We start from the raw sequence: 18,053 nt of genomic DNA, 5'->3' as shown, positions 1-18,053 counted from the left end.
TGAAAGGTTTGTCACAGTCAGGGGTCTCCTAAAGTTTTGATGGGTCTCTTCCATTGTTTATATTGGTTGTACACGTCAATATTTGCCTGGCAACAGCAAAAAGGGACGTTTGAGACTTTTTATTTGGTTCTGCAGACGGGCCCGTGAGTTTGGCTTCATGCTGCACGTGCTCTCGCTGGCAGCATCCTTGGTGTGGTGTGCGTGGCCGCCTCCTCTCCACGGTTCCTGTTGGACGTGGTGCCGGCAGCGCTCGGCTCCCAGCCGGGGTCTGGGTTCAGAGTTCCACTCTCGCGGGGACTGGGGCTGCCCTGGCGCACGGAGGGCCGGCAGGGTGCTGGACGGGCCATCCGGAGCATGCCCGCAGCCCGGGGGGGTTCCCCTGCTCAGCGCTCGCCCGTTGTGGCAGGAGCTCAGGAGAGGCTGTGCAGAGGCTGCTGCGGTCCCTGGCAGGACCCTGCGGGGCCCTTGGGCCTGGGGAGGGCACCACTCCCTCCGCAGCCACGGCGTTAGGGAGGGGCCGGGGCCCAGCTGGGCGTGGGGCAGGACGCGAGGCACGGGGCATCACGGGATGAGGGGCTTCCGTCTGGGGACGAGGCGGCTTTTTTCACTGGGAGGAGAATTAATGGGTGGATCCGAGGGCCCAGAGGAGTTTTGGATCCTCCATCATTGGAGGTTTTGAAAGACTTCACAAAGGCCTGAGCAACGCGGTCTGACTTCACAGCTGACCCTGCTTTGAGCCGGAGGTTGGGCTAGAGATCTCCTGAGGCTCCCTCCCATCTGAATTATTCCATGATTCTGTGATAAAGGTTGTGATACACAAAGGATTAGAAGGCCATTACTTCATTGTCCCTTTTGACTGAAAAATCCATGGATCTAGGTTGCCTTTTTTTTTTTTTTAAGAGATTGAAGTAATTTAATTTTGTTTCAGAAATTCTAGATAACTCTTGAATGACTTCTCACGTGTTTGCCTGCTTTCCTCTTTAGAGGGGCTGCTGAACAAGGATGTTGCATCTGAAAACATGCTGCAGAGCCTGTATTTCACATTTTTCCATCTGTTTTGCAATGTTATAGTTTTGTGGAGTATTTCTTATCTTTTGGCTTATAGTGCTTTACAGGCTCTTTATACCTTCCACTACTTTTCACCCAGTCAGTACATTCATGAGAGCAATGGCCTGTGTATTTCCAAGCTGTTATATTGCAGTTGCTCTGCTCTGGATGTTGTAAGAATTTGTGCCCCCTGAATCTTATTGGCAAGACCGTTTTGTAGTTGTTCTCCATCTTGGCCATCCTGTAACTGTTCACATACTTCAACAGTAGAATATCCTCGTAATATATTCTAATTTACAAAAGCTTCCCCCCCCCCCCCCCCGTTACCCAACTATGCTGTTAATACGTCCCCTGATCTTGAGCCTTTTTTTTTAAATTTGTGATAACTTCCATCATGCTCAGAGCTGGCTGAACTCCTGCGCACTGGACTCCTTTTGTGCTAATCCATGTTTGCTCTGTGTGGTCTTTAGGCTTCTGGTGTGCCAGGAAACAGTGAAAGATTGCTGCTTATTTTTTGTTCTTCAAACTTCTAATTTTGATCTTATATCTTAAACTATATATATAGTTTGGACACTGAAAGATTTAGATCATGCACATTTGGTGTGGGGGTTTGGGTTTTTTTTGATATTCAGGAAGTCTTGGTGTTGTGTTTGATGGTTGGACTAGATGATCTTCAAGGTCTCTTCCAACCTAGGCGATTCTGTGATTCTGTGTGTGTTTCATCTCAGCAGAGACATTCAGTATGGTGCTAAATTCGTGACTTTCTTTCTGGCCAGCTATATGGAACAGTGTTAACATTGATTAGAAAAAGGGATAACTGCCAGCCTCCAAAGAGACATTTGCTTAAGTTTTCACTCTTAGTTCCAGTAACAATTTTAAAATTAATTTGCTCTCCATTTCCAGTGTCTCAGAGGCATCTGTTGTGCAGTCTTGCTTTGTAAGTAAATTTGGCTCTTGGACTTAGGAGTTGAAGTACCCAGACACAAAATACTGAACTGAAAATTATGTGTTGTGTTAGATACAGTGTTTTCAGTCTTATCAGTTCTTGATTGCATCAGTTGCCATATTTTAATTCATATTAACTGTAGTCCTCGTAGAGATAAGAGCAAACTTCGACTGGTTACTAGTTTTTGAAAAGCTTTGCTGGGTAAGTGGGAAGCGCATTTCTGCACTTTTCAGTGCTTATTCCTGGAGCCGGTCCCGTCTCTGAACAGCAGCTGAACAACCAGCCTCTGTTTCTTTGCTCGGCAGTGCTGGTCTCTGCCCTCGCGTTCTGTGAGGCAGCGGCAGTGAAGTCTGCCAGGCTGGTTCCAGAAACGCCGGGATGCTCCGTTTGTGCCACCGGAGTGACGACCTTCGTGAGCAGGCGGTCTGTCGAGGGGGGATGCAGCCTGGGGGTGTGTATGTGCTTCAGCCAGCACGTTTCATTGTCACAGGCCTGCTGGTAAGGGGCTAGTGAGCAGGAGGAAGTGGCTGGTACTGAACAATCAACAAGAAGGTTTTGCTAGTCAGACATGGTGGCTTACTTGGATTCTGATTAACCTTTTTTTTTTTTTTTTTTCCAAATATAAAATCTTAGTTCTTGCATGGGAATGCTGTCATTCTGCATTTGTTTTTTTGTGACCTCCACTGATGACTTGTGACTAGTTTGAATTTTTGTCATATCAAAATATTTTATTCAAGTCCAGCTTAACTGAACCTTAAGAAGTGGGATGTACTACTCTTGTTGCCTTGCTGTTTCTGAATGGAAATTTTTTGCACAGATCTGATAACAATCTGTCAGCACTGTGACGTTTTGGAGTTTTTTGTTTACTTTTTTTAAAAGAAAGAAAAAGTTGGTGGCGAAAAAATGGTGTTTGATATAAAAAAGTAGAATACAAAGCAAGGTATTTTGGAACATTATATTTAGTAGATGTCTCCCTGAAGAAAAGTTAATCGGATGGGAAGAATTGTGGGATTGTCACAACAGCCCAATTCCGAGGCTCAGTCTGTGCTTGGCTTCCCAGGCATGTCTGTGTGTGTGTAGGTTCTGATCATTTTCAGTAAGGTAGTTATGCCAGTAAAAGTCCTGTTATGCAGTTTGGTTCTGTCAAATGGCAATAACCTGCATGGATACAAGAGCTGTGTCCAAGAAGTGCTGTTGTGTTTTGATTTTGACGGCCTAGCTAAGAACAGACAACTTGACTGTAGGCAGAACTGAGGTCAGTGCTCCCTGCTGCCGGTTTGCCCCACAGATAGTTGACTTCTGAATCTCTATTGTGTCAATAAACGCTTCCCATACATATTGCAGTGCAACATACAGCATTATTTTGTTCTAGTTTATTCTAAAATATTTTTTTTAAAAGTGTGCACATCTATTTTGAGACTGCCTAAAATCTGTGGGCAGAAGTGCTAAAAGTTTGGACTATAGATGTTCTGTTCCTTTTGTTATTTTCCAGCTTGTGGACTCGAGCAGGTCAACACAATGTCTTGCCTGGAATTTCCTTGCATTCTAAAATTAGGAGAAGGATCTAGGAAACAATAGGAAATCAAGTCTCTAAACCTCCTGCTCTGGCTTGAACCTTTGTTGTCACTTAGCCTTCATTTAGACTTTCACCTACTTCCTTTCTCATTAAGCTGGTTTGCGTTAGATAAACGGAACTAAAAAGAACTTACGCTATTCAGTGTCAAAAGGACTTTTTTTTTTTAAATCATCTTTTTTTACTTATTATGGTCTGCTGTACTACTTCGGGACACCAGGGGTCTGAATTTCATATCTCTGCTGTTCACCCCAGAGCAGTCCTCCCTGTGGCGGTGGGAGGATGTGGAAGCCCAACGGCGCAGAAAGGCCGAGTGGCGTTTGGCCGTCCCTCGGCAGCGCGTCCTGACCGAGACGTCTCTGTGGGAAACTGCAGAGGTTTTGATCTACAGCAGACAAACTCCTCAAGCTGTATTACTAGACCTCATTGTCACCCCTTCCAGCGGGGTGAGCAGCTCGCTCTGTGGTCTTGTGTGTCTTTTCAGGGTTATGTTGTGCATCGCCGTTCCGTTCTCACCCCTCCCCTCTCTGCTCTGTCTTACTGTTCTTTGCAGTGTTATGAAGGACAGTTGTGGGGGTCCCACCACCTCGAACCTGAACAAATCCCAGTACCCCCACAGCTATCCCTGGGGAGGCCTGTTTCAGCAGCCTTTTATGCAGATGGGTTACTGGAAAGGCAACTGAGAAAGAAGGTTCAGGCCTCAGATTCTTGTTTGATCCTTCTCCATGTGGTCTGTGTGAGCAGCCCTGACTCTATGGACATGTTTTCTGATCTGTAAGTAATTCTGCAACTGCGTCTTCTGTTGCTCACTGTAACTCCCTCCCTGCCTCTGGCCTAGGACAGGCAGGATGACTACGTGGATTAGAAGTGGCTTCTGCGCGTCTCTTCGTAGAGCTGAGTTTGTTCCTGGCTTCATCTCTGCTTTCTTTGGCATCACGGGTTGAGTTATTAGCTTCTTAACATTTGACCATCTAAAACTCGTGAACTGTTAGAGGTGACTTAGAGCACTTGTCTGTACTGTGGCAGAGCCCAACCACGTAGTCAGAGACACAGCGTGACTACGTGTGTGTGCATCAGTCTCTGCCTTTGTCTGTTTGGGGGTTACAGGTAAACTACTTAAAACTCTCATTTTCTGCACTGGCCCAGTATTGTTTGTTTGTTATTCCCAGGCACCCTGAAACACTCCAGGAAACACAGCAAACAGCACAGCCTTTGTTTTCATCCTGTCCAGTATCCTATGTCCGACAATAGTTAGAAGCAGCTGCAGTTGATAATTTTAGTACGTTGTGCTTCATAAACTTACTTGAGAGGCTGTTGATGTCTAGAAAGAGTATGATTGGTGAATCTTATCATTTAGCATTTATAGCTAATATAGCTGACTCTGAAAACAAGGGCAGGTGTGATTAGATCTCCAGAGGTCCCTTCCACTCAACATTTCTATGACTATGGTGTTTCTAGAAAGGAATTTTCTTTCCTTCTCTAATTCTTTGTTACTTGGGCCCTACAGATAGTTTGCCCACTCCTTTTCTGGTACAAGTGGCACAAACGCTTTCCCTGTCGGTGTAGGGACCTGTCACCAGTGTCCTGACAAAATGTACTGTACAGCCAGCGTGTATGACAGCAGGGACAGGACTTTGGTCTGACATCCCCTTATGTTTCTCCTTTGTTGGCTTCCCTGGACTAGACTCTTAAACACTGTAGTGTCTGCTGGCAAGCTGCTTTATGGTGACTTCCTCATGATGCTCGTAGTTGAGTGCTTAAGATGAACTGTTATCTCAGGAAACAAGGAACATCCATTTTGTGCCCTACAAGGGAGGGAGAAGAGCAGTGGGATAACAGAGATGTTAAATGAATCATCAAGCTAAACTCATTAAATGCCTTTCTTCTTTTACCCTCGTCTCTTGTAGACCTTAATCAGGGTTCTCATCTGTACTGCACATTGAGGACCTCACAGGGATAGACGTTATGAGAGAAGGCAGTTGTCTCTAGGGATGGATGCTCAGGTCTGCCCTGAGGTGAGAAGACAGGCTTCCCACAGAACTGCTGCTGACCCAGTTTCGCTCTCTCCTGTCGTAGCCTTTCTTCAGGCTTCTGAACCTGCGCAAGCTGGGTCTGAGTGACAATGAAATCCAGAGACTTCCCCCTGAGGTTGCCAACTTCATGCAACTGGTGGAACTGGACATCTCCCGTAACGGTAAGGTCAAAGCGAAGTGGGAAGTGGGTGCCCTCCAGCCCTGCTTCGCTCAGTTTAACACTCATGTTCTGGAAGAGGCAGCACCTTCCACAGCCCTGCAGAGGGATCTCTGCTCAGGAGCTGTGAAAATAGGGTTGTATTACTGTGTCTTAGGCTGTCACCAGTACCTGGTGTCCCATTTTCCACATGTTAAGCTCTTCTCAAGCCTCTTTTTTTTTTTTTTTTTCCTTTCATGTGTTTTTTTTCCAGACATTCCAGAAATTCCTGAAAGTATCAAATTCTGCAAATCCCTGGAAATCGCAGACTTCAGTGGGAATCCTCTCTCCAGGTGGGAAGACACATGCAACCCTTTTGTCCAACTGAGAAGGAGAGCTGGAGTTTCTTGTTCTCCCTTCCTCTGATCTTCATCTTGCAATCGGCTTCCCCTGAAGCCAGATCGCCCTGCCTGTGCCAGGACCTGCTCTCCTGGCAGGCGCAGCACTCAGCGTAGGGCAGAGCTCCCTCTCCTGCATGGCCTGTGGCTGGGGTTGATGAGCCTTTAGTCATGCTCTTGCCACTGGACTTTTGTCCTCTCAGAAGAAGTTTGTTACTCCCTCCCCACCCCTTCACCCTGGTGCACAAACCAGAATGGATGTGGACTCATTGTACTACAGAGGAGTAGAGAAAGGCCTGCATGCCATCCTTTGCTCCCTGTCAGCCCTTTTTGCTCTCTGTCTTATTTATAATTTAGGATGGCTGACCTTTGAACTCTGTGCTTGGCCTCATAGTGCCCAGAACTGTGTCCAAGAATGGGCTCTGTGCCTCATCTCTTCAGCCTTCTGTCTCTACAGCCCTTAATCTGTAATATTTTGGGAATTTAAGCGTGACTCCTTTGCCCTGGTGAGCCATGGTTTCAGGTGTCTGCCAGGGTCCGGTCGATGCCGCTCTGGCTCCAGAGCCCACTGCCCTTTGTGCTCCCTGTCACCCTTTAAATAGCTGCAGCTCTCTGCTTCCCTCTCGTGGTGCCAGACACGCCGGAGTGGGACAGACTGCTCAGGCAGGGAGTCCCTGTGCCACAGCAGCCGCCAGCGCTTCTGCACTAGAAGTTATTTGTCAGAGTCTTTTTGTGGCCCAGAGTTGCAGGATGTGTGTGGGGAGCAGTGGGGCCAGCGAGCTCCAGGGTTTCTCCTTCTCAGGGTCTTCCCCTGTTCTGTTACACCTTGGAGCTGTTACGATGCTGCTGCTTGGTCCCCGGGAATGCTGCAGTGCAGAAATACCCTTGGATGGGCATTTGGATTACTTGGTAGCCCTCCCTGCTTTAAGTTTAAATGGTCACGTGGCATAATTTAGTCTGGGATTAGTGTTTGAGCCAGGTTTGTACGCCTGGACGTGTAGTGACTTTGGTGAGGGGGTGTTGCTGTCTTGGAAACGGGGCATGTCCTGGATCAGGAGCCAGGGTCAGAGCTGGTTCCTGCTCTTCTCCTTTCCACATGTTGATACCAGTGGGGATAAGTCTGGCTTCTGGGGGATTTGAGTGAGGAACTTAGGGCTTGTTTTGTGCACAGAATCAATGGTGTTTTGTTCTGTCATGCTTTCACAGGCTTCCAGAGGGCTTCACCCAGCTTCGGAGCCTGGGCCACTTGGCCTTGAACGATGTGTCCCTGCAGAGCCTCCCCGGGGACATCGGGAAGTGAGTCTGCCCCTTGTCCTCAGAACGGGGAGGAGGGTCGGGGGGGACGCTGGCGGGTCTTGGAGGGGAGGAGTGTGCCATCCCAGGTACAGCTTGCTTATTCTTGTTAAAAGCGTTATTCTTGTTAAAGACAGCCTTTTTAAAAAGGTTCCTTTCCTGGTCTCAGCTGCTTCTCCTCCTCTGTGGTATGTGGCCCAGGCCAGGCATGCATCCAGGCTTCTCAAATCCTCTATCTTTCCTTATTTTATGAGTGCCAATTTGCCCCTTTCCAAACAGGTGTGGTCTGTCCGATGATGTTGAAATGATTTATGCTGCTAGCAAATGGCCAAGGCAAGGCCCATGGGGCTTTGCCTGTGGGGTGCAGTGCCCTTCCCATGGGATTTGCCTTTCTACACGTGAGGGATTTTATCTTTTTGGGCAGACAGTCCTGTATGTGATACTATGTTTCCTCGTCCTGAGTTTGGGCACAGTGTTGTCTCCCCATGATTTTGCAATAAGCAGCCACCTTCATCAGAAGTCATTTAAGATCATCCTTGTTTTTTGTTTTCCCCTGCCATCTCCATTCATGTGCACACACTCGTGTACGTGCATCTGTGCAGGTCTTGAGGGGTGGTCCCGGGGAAGGGATATGAGCATCTCCTTGTATCCCTGAAGCCCTATTCAGTGAATCTGGCTTTTCGCTCCCTTTTCTCTTGCAGTTTGGCAAACCTGGTGACTTTGGAGCTACGTGAGAACCTGCTAAAGACTCTCCCCACGTGAGTGTCTGTCTGGTGGCTTCAGGAGTCTCCTCTCTGATCGTTCTTGCTGATTCCTCAGGGATTTTCTGTTTCTGCAGTACAAGCTCTAGCACTTGGCTTGGGAGGGCTCAAGGCTTTGCATAAATTAGCTGCATTTTGCTGGATTTCTGTAAACTGGGGTGAGGAGGGAGAGAGATGGTACAAGGCTTAAGAGCGGGGAAGGATGTTCAGAGTCTGTACTCAGCCTCTCTGTCAGGACTGATTTGGAATAGACAGGATTCCACCACAGAGCTGCTGGAAATGGTAGAACCATTTTTCCTGGAGAGGTGGAGCGGATGGTGGGTTCTTTTGGAAAATGAGAGAAAAATGTACTGATATGGGTATAGGAAGAACTCTGTATATGCTGAAGTTCATGACCTGAAGAACAGCAGAATACAGCTGAAGATATATTTTGCTTCTGACATCTCTGTTTTTGTGGGTGTCCCTTCTGATCTGGTTGAGCCGTTTGTGGGAATGGGTGGGATAACTGGCTTTCCTGCAGCAGACAAAAAATAAGCCAGCAAGGGAGAAGAGGTAAGTCTTGTCAAATGTTTCAGAGAGTCAGGGACAGAGATGAATTCCTGGCAGAGGATCTGTTTGGTACAGCTGATGCTTTCAGGTAGATAGGATGTGGAGAACTAATGACTCTGTACATTAATGTCTGGTTTGGAGCCCGTGAGAGTTGTTTGAGTTTTCTAACCTACATCAGCTCTGTCAGCTTGTCTTCTGCCTGCTTATCCATCCAGCTGATGATTCCCGCAGTCTTCCTTGAATATATGTTGGAAGGGATTCTGCCTGACTTCTTTTTGAATAGCAGTGTGTTTTGGGGGCCACACAAACTCCACAGTGAATGTGTGAAGCGTGCACCTATTGTCACCTTTCCTCAGTGCCCTCTTACTATTCACAGCAAGTATTCAGTTTGGCTGCCTGTACTTCCCCCTTTGCTCCTCTGCTTTATTCAAAAAAGAGGGCGAAGGAGGCATCTGATGATGCAGTGTTCAAGGAGGGCTTTGAGGCTTTGCGCAGTCTTGCTGCTTCTGGTGGCTGTGCCTCCCTCACTGTGAGATGCTGCTTTGACTCAGGCACATGCTCTTCCTGATGGTTATTTTCCTCCGGGATCTGCAAGTACAGGCGTTATGTGACATCAGTTACATCTGCACGTAGAATTCACGTGTCAGCTTTGACCCAGAAGACAAGGCGCTTCCAAAGAGGAGCTGAACCTGCGGTGGTGAGCTCACAGGCTCACTCCCCATCTGGGGGTTGCAGTGTGGAGGCACAGTTCACAACACGGTCACCTTGTGTCTGGTGCCAGAGTGCACAGGAGTTGTCAGCACTGACACCTTTGCAGGAGGGGGGTGTTGAGAGACCCTCATGTGCAGTGTAGCCTCAGGGGGAAGGTGAGCCCCAGAGCTCCTCGTGCCAGGCTGAGAACAGGCAAGCAGGAGGGGTTTGGGTCCTGGGGGTGGGACCCCCTGCTGCCTGTTCCATGTGTCCTTTGTGTCCTGCAGACAGGTGCCACACCTGCCACACGCCATTTAAACAAAGAGGGCCAGTAGCTGCATCTAAAGTTGGGCTTTCAAACCGCAGTGAAGAACGGTCCTGGTGGCTTTTCACCATCTAGGAACCAGCAGATATCTAGAGTTGGAGAGTTCAATCCCTAACCAGACCCATACCATTTCTGGGGAGATCCCGTGCCCAGTGCTCCCTTGTTTCCCTACATCAGATTTGTACGCCAGCAAGATACTTGTAGCATGCTGTGAGTTTTTGAAGTTTTTCTCTGAAAGATAAATCCAGGCTTGATGCTCATTCTGCAGTGCAATTCCAGCTTCTTTTCATCTTTCCCCAATTCCCCAAATTCTACTTTTGGATGATTTCCAAAAGTAGAAGGAGGATCTTGAAGGCTAAGGCAGTTTTCATCAGATCTGTCAGTCAAACATGAGATCAAAATCAATGGCCAAAGAAATTACAGTGGTACTGTCAGGTACTCTACCCGGGTCTGAAGCTCTTGTACTTAGTCTGGTTGCAAGTTGTGCCCGAGAATGGCTCTAAACAAGTCCAGGTGATCTTGCCAAAGAGTAGAATGACTTATAGAAATGGCTGATGCTTTCAGTTTTCAAGGTTCCTGAGACCAGCAGGGAGATGGGCTTCAATACTGTGAATTTGTGACTGCATAATGCATCAGTGTCCTTTTGACACTTGTTGCTGTTGTTAAGCTCCTTAAAAGATCCAGCTTGCAATGACCTTGACTCGTGAAAATCGAATTTCGTTGGTTAATCTTCTGCTGTCAACTGAGTTCTGAAACAGTCTGTCTTGTGCAGATGATCACTGCTCATCTCTCCTGCCCAGGCAGGACTCAGCTTGCCAGTAACATGTGAGGGGTAGCTCTTGTTCAGGTGCTCTCATGGGAGAGTGATCTGCAGCGAGGCATTTTGCAAGACCTTGTATATCAACATGGATTCCACAGCTCACTTGTCCCTATTTTGGGAATTAAAACTGTGAAGGGACAGTCGAGGCTGCTTCACCCTTCAGAGAAGTCAAAGAGCAGCCGTAGAGTCACAGTGAGAGACTGCTGTACAACAGGATCCTTTCAGTGATCCTGTTGGTAAACCTTTGCTTTACTTAATAGAATAGCTCAAAATCCACCACTGTATAAGGCATGAACTTGCTTTTCCTGTGTAGCCCAAATATTTTTATAGCCTGGCCCAGGCAAGACAGATCTCTTTTTATTGCTTTCTCACAGATCTGCAGCCCCCAACTTCCTCGGTTTGGATGGTGTTGGGTTGTATAGGTCTTGGTTCCAGAGAAAGATAGTGATTTCTGTATTAGGCCAATTTCTTATGAAGAGAATAAAAAGAACTGAAGACCCTCTGACCTGGGGAAGTGGGCAGGGCTGAGGTGGCAGCTCTGCCCTAGTGCAAGGTGAGAGGCAGCAGCCCCTGTTTGGGGAGATGGAAGCTGGAGTTAGTGGGTCAGACTGAGCTGAGGCCACGGGGACAGCCGTGCCGTGCCAGGAGAACCGAGTCCGGGTTTTGAGGGGTTGCAGACTGCAGCCGTCGGTATCACCGGGCTGTAGTGTGTTTGGGTACTCGGGGCACACCCTCGGACCACCAGTCTTGACAGGCTTTGGCTCCTGTGAAGGCTTCCTGTAGTATCTTGCCTAGTGAGCTTCTTGTCTGTATGTCTTGACCTCTCTGGAGACATCGTGCCAGTGTTGTCCTTCCCTTTCTCTTAAGCAGCGTGGGCATCCCAGTCAGGGAAACCGAGGCTGTTGAATTTGTCATTCCTGCCTCTCCCTGCAGCTCCACTTGCCCCCCAAATATGTATTGTCCTCTGCTGACTCTCCCCTGTTACCTGTTAGTCTGTGCCCAGATCCCCATCCTTGCCACAGAAACGGGCAGCAGTGTTAAGATGTGGCTTCTCATCTGTCATGTTTTCGCTCAAAAGAGTGCTTTATGGTGGGAGGGGGAGAAGGCAAATTGGTGACAGTGGAAACTGGCTGCTCTGAGACTGTTGGTGCTGCTGAACCCAGTTCCCTCGTGCAGGTGGTCTGGCTGGGGGAAGGGGACCAACTCCCCTAGGCTGCTTGGTCAGAGGGATGATGGAGAAGGTCAGGATTGCCCCACCTGTTTGAGGAGTTATTAAAAATTACATAATTTGTGAGGTGTGTGTTCCAGATGCTAACCTTCCGTTCTTTCTTTTGTTTTTTCTCTCTTCCCCTCTCTACTCCCTGTATCTTGCAGTTCACTCTCCTTCCTTGTCAAGTTAGAGCAGTTGGATCTTGGTGGCAATGACCTGGAAGTACTGGTAGGTGAGGGATGGGGGGCGGAATACGGGTGGTTGGTAGGGGCAGAACCCTGAACCTCTGTGCAAGCAAGTGGGTTTTTATCTGAAATGCAAAGAAACAGACGTGCAGGTTGTTTGGGAAGATTCTGACCTGCCCACCATGGCCTAGGCATTGTCCCCAGCCTAGTGTTCTCACGTGTTGGCCCGTCTGTCTTGTGTCCTCCTGTCCTCGTGCCCAAGTTGCTCTGCTCTTTCCAAGTGCTTTTGCTCTGGGATGTTGGTTCTTGCTATCTCTCTGCCTCAGGATCTTTCCTTTCCAATGATACTCCCTGGTACTTCCTTGCTCTTCTGTGTTGCCCTGCCCCAGGCTGTTGTTTTTCACTTCTGCTAGGCCAACTTTATGCCTTTCTCGTTTCTGATTTAAGGTCTGTACTGCGAAGTGCAGGTCCGTTCCCTGGTGTTCCTGGCGACTGAGCAGGGGGTGTGTTCCCCCCGGACTGGGGTGCCTGTGCGGAGGGCTCAGTGTGAGCGTGCTGGGAGCCAGCGCACAGTCTCGGAATTCAACTTGTCTTGGCATTCAGGGACATCCAGTGATATTCTTTAATTTTGTAGCTCTGGATTAAGCTGTTCCTGAATCCTGCTCTTAATGTTCTGGAATGGTTTTTTCGCAGAAACCCATCTAAACTGGGAGGCAAAGGAGCTTGTGCAGCTTGTTATGCGCAAGGCTGCGGCTTACTTGAGAGAACGGTTGTGGTGACACTGGAACCACACTCCAGTGGTGCTTTAACTCCAAACCCAGACGCTAATCAGTGTGTGTGGTGTTTGTGGAGTGATGCTCTGAGCGTATGTTTGTTTTCGTGTCTGAGAGGAGGAAGAAGAGGAAGACTCATTTCTTCCAAGGCCAGAATTTCCAAACCCCTGTTTAGTTCTTGCTACCAGACGGTCCTTGCTGTTCTCTTCCATGTTTCCCGTTGGGATCTGCAGCCAGAGTGCCATCCCAGACATTTCCAAACATACGTGCTGCTGAATTGTGGCATGCAAACTTGTTAGCTTCATAAACCATCTGCTGAGTGGTTCTAGGAGGTGTGAAAGCAATAACAGTGTCTAGCTTGCAGAGGTGGTGATTTGTAGCATCCTAGAGCAGATTCTCCCCTGCGGAAGGGACTGATGCCGTTATTGTCCTGCTCTGTTACAGCCGGATACTCTGGGAGCGCTCCCAAACCTGCGTGAGCTTTGGCTAGACCGGAACCAGCTCTCAGCCCTGCCTCCCGTGAGTACCTACCTGTTCAGGAGCACTGACCCACCGCTTTGCTCCCTTCCCCAGCTGCCCCTCGAGCTGCAGTGTCTCCTCTCTGACCGTAGGAGCTGGGCAATCTCCGCCGCTTGGTCTGTCTGGACGTGTCAGAGAACAAGCTGGAGCAGTTGCCCAACGAGGTCAGTGGGCTGGTAGCTCTGACGGACTTGCTGCTGTCACAGAACCTGCTGGAGTGCATCCCGGAGGGGATCGGTGAGTGCTGCAGGCGGGGAGCAGCACAGGGGCCTCCCTGCGGGCCATGCTGCTGGCGGGGAGCGCAGGGGTGACGGGGTGTGTGGGCTTGGGGGGATGCGGGCACGCAGCAAGTGCCGCAGCAGGAGGTAGTACTGCTGAGCAGGACTGCAGGATGGGTTCAGGATCTCGATCTGCACTGCGCATGGGGGAAACCTGCAAACAAGCCTGTGGGAAGGGACCTGGTGGTGCCTGTACTGTTGGGTTACCTGATCCCTGATGGCAGGCGTTTGAGCCGGAGAAACAGAACAGCGTCGTGATCCCCGGCGTAGCTCACACCTCGGTTATTGCCCTGGCCAGGTCAGCTGAAGCAGCTCTCCATCCTCAAGGTGGACCAGAATCGGCTGACAGAGGTGACAGAGTCAATTGGGGACTGTGAAAATCTGTCAGAACTCATCCTGACGGAGAACATGCTGACAGTAAGTACAGCAGCAGCCACGCTGCCTCTCCAGTGCTGGTCACTTTAGCCACATGCCAGGGATCTTCTCCCATCTTTTGGCCTCTGAGCCGGATTTCTGAGCGTGCTCCAGCTGCTCTGATGCAGAGTTTCACCAGGCTTACAGGCTCTTGAGAAGGCAGTGGAAGCTGCTTTCTCTCACTCTTCTTTTCTCTGAAGAGTTCTCTAGGACGGCTGGGATGCTTGCTCTAGGACAGCCAGCCCTGCAGCCCATCAGTCTGATGGGAGCAGGACTATGTCAACAGCTGCCTTTGGCGAGAGGCCGTGGAGAAGTGTAATTTAAAATGGCTCTGCTCCAAACTGCTTATGATTTGATTGCTAAAACACAAGTATTGGGAATGCACAGATGAACAGGAGAAAAACTGGTGGTGTTCTGAGTGTGCTGTGCTGAGGTGAAGGGTTGGCAGGTAACAGTCTGTGAACCTGAGGGAAAGTCTGTCCCAGAGTTGTAGTGAGAACTTTATCAAAAATGTGTCTGTTAGGGCAGAAGGCAGCTATTTTGTTCCCCGAATAGAGAGCTTTATGCCTTTATACCTTTCTTAAGCTGCTCTTATCTCTTGTGACTACTGAACTGTCTCCTTCCTAGGCCTTGCCGAAGTCCCTTGGCAAGCTGGCCAAGCTGACGAACCTGAACGTGGACCGGAACCGGCTAACATCCCTTCCAGCCGAGATTGGGGGCTGTGCCAACCTCAACGTGCTGTCCTTGCGAGACAATCGCCTGGCCCTCCTGCCACCAGAGCTGGCCAACACCACGGAGCTGCATGTCCTGGATGTGGCGGGGAACAGGTCAGCAGCAGGAGGGGGGACCTGACTTGTAGGCACCTTCCGAGGGAGGCAGCTGTGAAGCAGCAGCATGGGCTGGGCCCTGGCGTGTTTTGGGAGATCTGTGCGTGTTTTGGGAGATCTGTGCGTGTTTTGGGAGATCTGTGCGTGTTTTGGGAGATCTGTGCGGTTTGGAGAAGCCCAGACTAGCTGCTCGGGGCTCTGGAAGGAGGGCATGTGTCCCTGAGCTTTGCCTGTTAACCCTTCACTGTGTTACCTGAGGACAGGGCAGAACTAATGCAGAAGCGTGGGGGCATTTTGCCACGTGTGAAATAACGATCAGGGGAAATCCCTGGTCTGCTGTTTTCCCTCCTGCAGATTTTGTAGTTTTATCATCAGTCCTGAGGTGGTTGGTGCCAAAACCTTGTTTATGATGTGCACAACCCACAGTGTGCAGATATCTGCGATCTGTTCTGAAAGAGCTGCAGGTTTTAGCTGCAGTTCTGCTAGCCAAGGCTGGTATTTTCTGTAGCGGTTGGAAGCTGACCAGAGGTTCTGTTTGGAATGCTTTCTGTGTGCTGGTCCGGGAAAGCATCACTTTTCTGTCTTCAGGCCCTCTCCAAGGTTCACTGTTTCCACACTGTTGGTGGGGGTTGTCCTGTGCTATCGCCGGGTGCGGGTCGGTTGCTGAGTCCAGCGTGTGGCTGTGGCAGAGCCCTGCGCAGCGTGAGGCAGCTGCTGTGGTGTGTGAGAGTGAGGGATCCTACAGCAGCTTGGCTGCGCCTCCTGCAGTGCAGCTGAGGCGGTCTGGAGCGATGTTGACGTTCCTTCGTTACCAAGTCAGTTTAACCAGCAGTTCTTTTCTTTTGTAGACTGCAGAACTTGCCATTTGCTTTGACAAATCTTAACCTGAAAGCCCTGTGGCTGGCAGAAAATCAGTCCCAGCCCATGCTGAAATTCCAAACAGAGGATGATGAAAAGACAGGAGAAAAAGTTCTCACGTGTTACCTGCTTCCCCAGCAGCCCTCTCCCAGCCTAGGTAAGAGACTGCTTTCTGAGTGCTCTCTGCAGCACCGTGCACTCTGGAGGGTGCTGCAGGGAAGAGGCGTCGAACCTTCCTCTCTGCTTGGTCGCACTGTTTGTCATTAGCGTGATACCTGTAGCAGACCCAGGCTCCTGAACGGCTGGTGGCCACTTTCCAGAGCAGAGATTGTTAAAACTGAGAAATTGCTTCTCTGCCAGGTGATAAAGAAGCTCCAACCTAGTCTTCAAGTCTTCTGCTTTGATCTGTTGACCGAGTAGTTCATTGTCCATAAGGTTTTCTTCCTGTCGTGATCATATTCTGGTGTCAATACTTGATTCGTGCCTTAGTCCTACCTTTTTCCTTAGTTCTTGGGTAAGGAGTGCTAGAGCTGAGCCTGCAGGTCCTTCTGTAGAGGCTGCTGTAGATCTGGTGGGAGACGTACCAGAGGTGACAAGATCTGGAGGCCACATCCTTTGTCCTCGAGGCCTCCGTGGTTTGTTGCCATGAGCAGATACAACAGAAGTGCCCTAACCGGTTCAGAACTGTCTCTCATCCAAGCCTGCAGCCCTGCTCATTCAGAAAGTAGCTCCCACTGTGTTATCTTTCTTCCCAGAGAATCTTTTGCAGAACAGCGTGGATGACAGCTGGACCGACACCAACTTAAACAGAGTCAGTGTGATTCAGTTCCTGGATGAACCCAAAGTAGATGATGAAGATGAGTCTGGAGCCGAGAGACGGGTAAGAAGAAGAGTTTCTGGAGGCTTGTTACCTCCCTGTGGAAATGTAGGCACAATCTGAACTTTTTTCCCGAAGCTGAGGAGCCATTATGGCGTCCATGTTTCACCCTGTAATGCTGGGTGAAACTGTATTTTTGCAGTATGAAGGGTGTTTGGTGCCCTGAGGAGACAGGCAGGTATGAAAGAGAATTCCTGGCAGTGTGAGCAGATGCACGTTGTGACGCTGTGGGGTGGGAGTTGAGCTGTGACTGCCCGCCTGCCCCGGCGTGGTCCAGAGACCCTGACAGTCAGGGCGCTGCTGGGTGGGGCTGGAGCTGGGCAGTCCCCACCCGCTGGGGCCCATGTTCTGGAGTGTCCTGGTAGACAGCCAGCTTCAAAAACTGGGGAAGATCATTTTGCTTTCGTTGCAGGTGCAAAGGGCAGGGTAAAAGTTTCATTTTTAGCAAGTACTCTCTTGGTTTAAATCTCCTGCAGGATTTTTTTTCCTTTTTATCTTGTGGAGAGAGATTCTCTTGAGATCTGGATCCTTCTGATAAATTGTATTTGCATCTGTCCTTGCAGCATGTGTATGCTGCTGGTGTTTGGAGGTTTTGGGGGGTTTTTTGATTGTTTTTAACATTGTTATTAATTTTAGAATACTGTTTTTCCTGACTCTTAGCTGGCATGGAACTAGCTAAGTATCATCAGTTCAGATAGCAGACAGGCTTGTCAGGTGTGTTACGGGACGCCAGAGGGATTAAGAAGATATCCTGCCCGTGTGTTCCTTTAGGGGTTTCTGTGTTGACACTTTCCCATTTACTAAGTCTGAAGAACAATTTAAAACTTCCCATCTCTGCAGTTCCTCCCAGTCCCTCTACCAGCTGGAGAGCAGGATCCTGCCTGAGAGCGGGCTCTGAGCAGTGTTACCTGCCTCCAGTTCCTTCCTCCTCCCCGCTGCGGCTGTAGGGGTGCAGAGGCCCAGGTCAGATCGTGCAGCGTGAGCTTTGGGTGGCGCCCGGCAGGCTCCAGCGCTCTGATAAAACACGTTACCCGAAGCGCTTCCGCCCTGTGGCGTGGCACGTGCTGCTCTGACTGCTGAACCTCCGGCGCTGGGTGCTTTTCTCTGGTAGGGCTTACAGCGCAGAGCCACCCCTCATCCCAGTGAGCTGAAGGTGATGAAGAAGGTGATTGAAGTTCGGCGCAGTGAGGTGCACGCTGCAAAGCCTGACCCGGACCTGAACTCTCCGAGCTCAGAAGTGAGTCCTGTTCCCTAGGAGATGGATGGCCGTGGGGAACATGTAGTGAACTCGGGGAGTGGGGAGGCAGTGTGTGTGAGCTGGGCAGAAAGAACTTTGGGGAAAGATTGGAAGGGACTTAGCGTGGATTGCCTGGATTCCAGGGGTTGGAATCTGCCGTGGGGTGTCAGCTGGGGCCACTGAGACAGAGCAAGAGATGCAGCCAGGAGCAGAGAACTGTGTGCAGTGGTACTTCCATCGCAACACAGGGAGAGGGGGAGAAGGCTCTGATATTCCCAGTAAAGGATGGTGGGAACAGAGTACT

At 49.6% G+C, this 18,053-nt stretch overlaps 1 protein-coding gene across 32 annotated transcripts in view; it reads left to right on the top strand.

Moving 5' to 3' along the window:
• The window catches only part of SCRIB (scribble planar cell polarity protein), a 111,947-nt gene that overhangs the window by 15,676 nt on the left and 78,218 nt on the right, over positions 1–18,053 (top strand). For 31 of the 32 annotated variants that reach the window (XR_012622786.1, XR_012622970.1, XR_012622941.1 and 28 more), the window contains exons 2-13: positions 5,643–5,760; positions 6,010–6,088; positions 7,340–7,429; positions 8,128–8,184; positions 11,946–12,009; positions 13,184–13,258; positions 13,351–13,495; positions 13,835–13,953; positions 14,578–14,777; positions 15,626–15,792; positions 16,391–16,515; positions 17,624–17,749. Coding sequence is in view for 27 of the 32 variants with exons in the window: in XM_074819435.1 (XP_074675536.1) it covers positions 5,643–5,760; positions 6,010–6,088; positions 7,340–7,429; positions 8,128–8,184; positions 11,946–12,009; positions 13,184–13,258; positions 13,351–13,495; positions 13,835–13,953; positions 14,578–14,777; positions 15,626–15,792; positions 16,391–16,515; positions 17,624–17,749 (1,365 nt within the window). In the remaining 5 variants the exon portion in view is untranslated. The remainder of the gene's footprint in view (positions 1–5,642; positions 5,761–6,009; positions 6,089–7,339; positions 7,430–8,127; positions 8,185–11,945; positions 12,010–13,183; positions 13,259–13,350; positions 13,496–13,834; positions 13,954–14,577; positions 14,778–15,625; positions 15,793–16,390; positions 16,516–17,623; positions 17,750–18,053) is intronic. The other variant, XM_074819969.1, reaches the window with a different exon arrangement.

Source organism: Strix aluco, chromosome 1 (genome assembly GCF_031877795.1).
Source record: "Strix aluco isolate bStrAlu1 chromosome 1, bStrAlu1.hap1, whole genome shotgun sequence".
Classification (NCBI taxonomy): Eukaryota; Metazoa; Chordata; class Aves; order Strigiformes; family Strigidae; genus Strix; species Strix aluco.
The sequence above is the reverse complement of the archived record's forward strand: the minus strand, read 5'-3'. Positions and strand labels throughout refer to the sequence as shown.